Here is a 6,941-nt window from a genome sequence, read left to right as displayed (position 1 = left end):
AGATTAAACAGGGACTAAGCATTAGAAATAACTAGCACATACGGGAAAATAGCTATTTTCGAAATAGGATGGTGTTTATGCTTTCAAACCTCCGACTCGGCCTAAATAGGATTTCAACAGTTCATGGGACCATACGGAAGAATATCTTAAGCTAAAACAAGAAATTTCTCATGCCTTTAGACGATTAGTGCGACAGAGACCTTAAACCATATTTCCAAGCAAAATCATTTGGATATCTTGAATAAGCACCAACCATCATCGAAAGACAAATATAACTTCCTATTTCACAACATCGAACATGACTTTCTATTTTTACAACATCAGGCAAACGAAGTTCAACATAGTATCGAACTCGAAACTGCGACACGGTAAATACACACAGAGAATACAAATATGCATCAAAGTCGAAGCGAACTAAAATGAAAGGAGGGGATTGCACTGACCACTCGCGTCTAAGGTAAATGGAAAACTAAACTGCCATGCACATATACCCAAAGTATCCTATAATTAAGCGAAATAAACTGCATACAAATGGACTAAAACCGACACATTATCAACAATGGTCATCCCGATATAAGCCTATAAGTATGCGCTAAACCTGCCGTAAATTAAGCTATGGCATGAACACTGTTGACTAGGAAAAACCAAACCAAAACATGATTCCACACGGATGCTATTTAACAACTAAACCGAAACCAAATCAACTAAATCGACGAACATACATGAACAGATAAGTACCATTAAACTACTAGAGCTGAAATTAAAACTAACTAAAGAAGGATTATTACCTCTTTCGAGTGCAATCGAGGCTTCGGGTCTCGATCTCATTTCGAACACCACGAATCCCGAATTAGTGCACACTCGAATCCAAACAGAGATCAAAGGGCGAAAATAAAAAAAAACGATTTAGATCTTCGACTCGATATCGACAATGCTACGGCTACTCAAACAAACTAATATTTTTAGGGAATTTAGGTGACTCCCAAGCCTAATGTTTTCAAGGATCCAAGGTGGCTAAAAGAGAACTTCCAATTCTTTTTTGGGAATTTCCGCGGCTAAAAAAAAGCTCCCCCAAAATGAGCAACAAAGCTTCATATTTATAGGTCCAGATTAGGGTTTGCTAGGAGTGATGTTTTTTTTTTTTGGGCGGGATTTTGAATTAAGGCTCCACACCGAGTCAAACCAAATCATTCAAAATCCGAACGTTGTAATTTGAATATCTTGCCCAAAATGTTGAGACCCTCACCGGAAAGGAAAGATTCGCACCCCTTCAAGCGTGAAAACGGAAACACGATGCGGAAAAGCATTCAAGAGTGGCAAAATAAAAGTTTCATTTCGACTTGAGGGGTTTGGCATTTTCTCTGAAACAGGAAATGAGGGACAGAGATGATGAAGCGTCTGGAAAAACGTTCAAGAATGGCAACGCAAAAGATTCATTTCGGCATAGGGGTTTTGGCAATAATCCGAGAAAGGAAAAGGGAGAAGAGAAGAGGAGCGTGGGGGTGTGCGGCTGAGAGGAAAATGAAAGGAACCCTAGTGGTTCCTTTTGTTCAAATAGAATTGGGTGGGGTACAAATTAATTGGGCTGGTCTGATTTAATATGTGGGTTGGGTAATGAATTAAAATATGGGCTAGATGAAAGGAATGACTTGGCTTTCTAAGTTTTTTAAATAAAAGACCCATTTTAATAAATTATATACTAAGTGTGTTAAAATACCCCCTAATATAAAAGTATGTGTTTATTAATACTCAGATGAAAATAGAATGACGCTATAATGGTCGTGCGATAATATATTTAAAATTCAACAGTAAGTATATGTTATTATTAAAATATGCGAAGAGAAATGCGGTGTGTGTGCATAAGCTGGTAAAATGCTAAAATGATTATAATGCAGATTATAATAATACCGGTAATAAAAATAACAATAACAATAATAATGATGATAATAATAATCTTTTGGTAAAAATAGTAATAGTAATAATAATAATGATAATAGTAATATTAGTAACAGTAATAAAATAACAATAGCGACTGCAACAGGGTAACGAATGCCAGTATTAATAAAAGCTAATAATTATAGCAAAACATAAATAATTATTTCTTAAATTACCAAAAAATAGTAGAAATGTGAATAGATATTTAGGGAAGACGGGACAAAATCGGGTGTCAACAACTTGTCCCTCTTTGCCCGGTAATGATGAAAGAATTTTCGGGCAAAGACGTTGACTCAGTAGCCTATTTTGTCCCCACTAAAGGATTTTGGAGGATTAACGGTAAATCGAATTTGAAAGGATTATGAAGATTATGGCCGAACTCCGGTCTCCGAGTTGCCTACATATCTCGGGCTGCACGAGAATCAGGCCGCGTGTAGTTCTGGGATAACCACGACACCTATGAAAGACGATTCCCGATTAGTGCGAATTTTCTGCAAAATATTGTCCCAGTGTCGAATTATGGAGACACTGGGTATTATGGTAGAGACTTGAAAATTCTGAAAATTGGATATCTTTGGAATACAGGCGGAATAGTGGGAGACGAGTGTTCGAGGTAGATCTTCGACCCTTGTCGGGAAGTCTGATTTCCTTCCCAACATATTGCCCCGTTAATTCGCCGAAGAAATAGTTCCACGTTGCGCTAAAGCTCCTGCGAAACTTAAACTAGATAAAGCAGTTAGTAAAAAAAAAATATCGAAAGTAAAGCGATGTAAAATAAACACATAAAAAGCCGCAATGATTTAAATAATATGCTAGCCTTGCTGAGGCTGATGTAAATGAGGTTTTAGGCCGATGATTCATGAGAATGATGCCTTTCGGCGATGGTTAATGAAAATGTGGCCCTAAACCAGATATGGAGATGAGGCTATTTAAGCCAAATGATTTAAGAAAATGAGGCTCGTTAAGCCAGTATGACACATGGTGCGAAGCATTTGTGCAGTGAATTTTAAGCATTTGTGTGGTGCATGTGCGTTTGAAAGCATTTACGCGAAGCAGTTAAAAACATTTATGCGGCCCGAATGAAAGTATTTGTGCAGTGCGGGTGCGATGTGCATGTGCAGTGCATTTAAAGCATTTATGCGGAGCAGATAAAAGCATTTGTGCCGTGCGGGTGCAATGTGCATGTGCAGTGCATTTAAAGCATTTATGCGGGGCAAATTGACAGCATTGGTGCGGTGCGTGTGCATGTGCAGTGCATTTAAAAATATTTATGCGGAGCAAATGAAAGCATTGGTGTAGTGCGTGTGCATGTGCAGTGCATTTAAAAGCGTTTATGCGGAGCAAACGAAAGCATTTGTGCAGTGCGGTGCAGGGTGCATGTGCAGTGCATTTAAAGCATTTATGCGAAGCAGATGAAAGCATTGGTGTAGTGCGGGTGCAGTGTGCATGCGCAGTGTATTTAAAGCATTTATGCGGAGCAAATTGAAAGCATTGGTGCGATGCATGTGCAGTGTATTTGAAAGCATTTGCGTAGGGCATTTGAAAGCGATAATGCGTTTAAAAATAGTAGTGTGATTCATGCGCAGTGCGTTTGAAATTATTTATGCAGAGCCTTCGAAAGCAGTAGTGCATACGCTGTGCATTTGAAAGCATTTTGTGCGAAGCATTTGAAAGCAATAAAAAATATTTGTGCCTCGATACATTTAAAAATCTTTGTAAAACTTAAGCATTAATTTATCGTAAAATTCGAGAGTTGTTAGCAGTTGAGGGGCATAATTAGTCCTAAGAAAACTCAAACCGTTCGATGCATAGGCCTTGCAAGGCTGTAAACATTACGTACTTTCTTTCTTTTTACAAGAAGCGTGGAATTATTCCTAGATAAAATTAACGCAAGTGTAAAATTAGTGCGATATTATTTCGAGATAAAAATAGTGCAAGTGCGCGATTCGTACAAAATATGTGAGGTAAAAGTTATGCAAATGCGAGATTAGTACAAAATATTTGAGGTAAAAATTGTGCCAGTGCAAGATCAGTATAAAATACTTAAGATAAAAATAGTGCTAGCGTGAGAGTAGTATAAAATATTAGTGCGCGATTAATACGAAAATCATTCAAGGTGACAATAGTGCGAATGCAAGTGCAATATCGGTGTTATTTTTGAAAAACTTAATATGTCCAATTTTAAGGCGGACATGCCCAAATAGATTAATCAAGTCCTATTATAAGGCGGACGAGCCCAAATTAAAATGATTAAGTCCTATTGTAAGGCGGGCAGGCCTAATAACATTGCGTCCAATTTTAAGTTGGACAAACTAGATGAAATAATTAAGTCCTATTATAAGGCGGACAAACCTAATAACATGAAGTCCTATTATAAGGTGGACAAACCTAAATGCTCAATTAAAGGCGAACAAGCCTAAAATGTCCAATTAAAGGCGGACGAGCCTAAAATGTTCAATTAAAGGCGGACGAGCCTAAAATGCTCAATTAAAGGCGGACGAGCCTAAAATGTTCAATTAAAGGCGAACGAGCCTAAAATGTTCAATTAAAGGCGAACGAACCTAAAATGTCCAATTAAAGGCGGACGAGCCTAAAATGTCCAATTAAAGGCGGACGAGCCTAAAATGTCCAATTAAAGGCGGACGAGCCTAAAATGTCCAATTAAAGGCGGACGAGCCTAAAATGTCCAATTAAAGGCGGACGAGCCTAAAATGTCCTATTAAAGGCGGACGAGCCTAAAATGTCCAATTAAAGGCGGACTAGCCTAAAATGTCCAATTAAAGGCGGACGAGCCTAAAATGTCCTATTAAAGGCGGACGAGCCTAAAATGTCCAATTAAAGGCGGACGAGCCTAACTGCGGTGCTTGATCTATGATTATTAATGATGCAGTGCCAATGATCTGGGGATCTTCTACCCTTCCAAAATTTACATCTAAAAGTTCCTGCACTCAAAGAAATTTGTGAGTTTCAAATTTAATCGGTATTAAGTTGGCTTTGCCCTTTGCTTTATCTGAATCTTGCAATTGCTGACTTGATACTGTGCGATATCCTTCAAGAATATGCCCCTGCGTTACTCAAAGAAAATTTGTTAGTGTAAAATAAAATGGTTGCCTTGCATTGAACACTGAAGCTTTGGCATTGGATCTGCATTTCTCGCGGTGATGGCATTGCAACAATCTGGTGACGCTAATATATTGCTCGGGATTTCGATTCATGCTTTTGTCGAATAATGATAGGCCATTTGCAAAAGCGCCTGTTGTTGCTTTATGGGGAAGATGAAATTTTTCATTATATTAAGACCGTGTCCAAGGATGGACTGCCTACTTATCCCGAAGGAATCAGGTCAAAAGTAGTTCATACAAAGGTTTAGCAAAATTACAAGAAAGAAAGCTGATCATAGGGCGGGTGGGTGGAGAATGCTAGTGACGGTAAATCCTTTTAATCATCCTACTTAGTTCCACGCTTCCTTTTCAAATGTCTCGGTGCCAATCTAGATGGATCACCGGTAACAATAATTGCATTTGCAATTGGAGGGCCACCATTGTCGCACAATTTATTTTGTTGCACTCTTATCTTATTCTTTTCAATCATGTTCTGGATCTTATGCTTAAGTGCTGGGCAATGCTCTGTGTCATGACCTGGAATATTAGAGTGGTAAGCACAACTCTTGGACCAATCAAAATCTGGCGGTAGGCTTTTAGGGATCCATCCTTTCTTTGGCTTCAGGAGTTCCTCGGCTTTCATTCTCTCAAATATGCTGGTTAATGACTCTTCAAGAGGAGTAAAAGTGCGAAATTTTACATGCTCCGACTGTCGTAAGCTAGACTGTGTTTGATCGGGTTGATATTGAAAGCCTTGTTGGTGAAAAGATATATGATCACGCGACACTTGTTGGTTCGTCGTGATTGCGGGTGATATGTAGACCGATACCGAGTCGGTTTCTTTCTTTTTGTCTTGCAAGTTGTCGAATGTCTCAACTTGAAAAGTTGCTTGTACCGATGAAGTGTCAACAATTTTCCTGCTCGAATGCCCGCTTCTACTTGCTTTCCAACTTGAATTAGATCAGAAAAGTCACGTAACCGCGCACATAACAACTTTTCATAATATATGCCCTTTTGCATTTGGATGAAAGTTGAAATCAACTCATTCTCGGGCAATGGAGGGCGTATTTTTGAAGCTTCCAATCTCCATCGGATGGCGTATTCCTGGAAAGACTCGTGTGGCATTCTTTCTATCTCACGCATATCATAAAGATTTGGACTAACCCCGATGTTAAACTTGAATTGTTCTACAAAGTCGCGGGCCATGTCCTCCCATGTGTACCATTTGCGAAAGTCTTGTTCTGTATACCAATCTAATGCTAACCCAGATAGGCTCTGAATGAACAATTTCATTCGTAGGGCTTCATTTTGTCCAATTCCCATTAATCTGCTACAATAGTCCTTCAAGTGCGTAATGGGATTTCCTCTGCCATTGAAGGTGTTGAATTTTGGTACTTTGAATCCTGGTGGAAATTCAACATTTGGAAGCATGCACAAGCTTTCATATCTTAAACTCTGAATATTTCTTGCACGCATCTCTTCTTCAGCAATTCTCCTTAAATTGTGAAGCTCTCTATCCGAGTCATCCCAATTAATTGCATTTGTTCCACTTCTCGATCTCTTGTATGGGCATACCGCCAGTTGATATTGTTGGCTTTTTGTAAAGGGGGCTTCAAGTGCAGGCGGTTGGACATTAGGCCTCAATGTGACTTGCAAAGCCTTTGGTTTAATAGAGTATCTTGGTGGTATTTGTGGAGAAATTATATAGGCATGAGCTGGGTCAGGAGAAATAGTGAGAGAAATGTTTTGGGTTGAGCTGGAGGCTGAAATTGTGTTAGGAAGAAGGCTGAAGGTATTTCCTAAATTGACCAAAATGCTTCTTCGAACCACATTCTTTTCGCTATCATCATTTTGTGCTTGCGCCAATCCCATGTCAGTGTTGAACGATTCAAATCTCTTTGCCAT

The 6,941-nt window shown here is 39.0% G+C and overlaps 1 protein-coding gene across 1 annotated transcript; it reads right to left on the bottom strand.

Moving 5' to 3' along the window:
- Window positions 1-5,382: 5,382 nt before the first annotated feature.
- LOC132038380 (uncharacterized) lies at window positions 5,383-6,941 on the bottom strand. Its single transcript, XM_059429057.1, has 2 exons — window positions 6,079-6,941; window positions 5,383-5,986 (listed from the first exon to the last, which is right to left on the bottom strand). The coding sequence occupies exons 1-2, from the start codon at window positions 6,939-6,941 to the stop codon at window positions 5,383-5,385; spliced, it is 1,467 nt and encodes a 488-aa protein (XP_059285040.1).

The sequence above is a fragment of the Lycium ferocissimum genome, chromosome 11, assembly GCF_029784015.1.
Source record: "Lycium ferocissimum isolate CSIRO_LF1 chromosome 11, AGI_CSIRO_Lferr_CH_V1, whole genome shotgun sequence".
Classification (NCBI taxonomy): Eukaryota; Viridiplantae; Streptophyta; class Magnoliopsida; order Solanales; family Solanaceae; genus Lycium; species Lycium ferocissimum.
The sequence above is the reverse complement of the archived record's forward strand: the minus strand, read 5'-3'. Positions and strand labels throughout refer to the sequence as shown.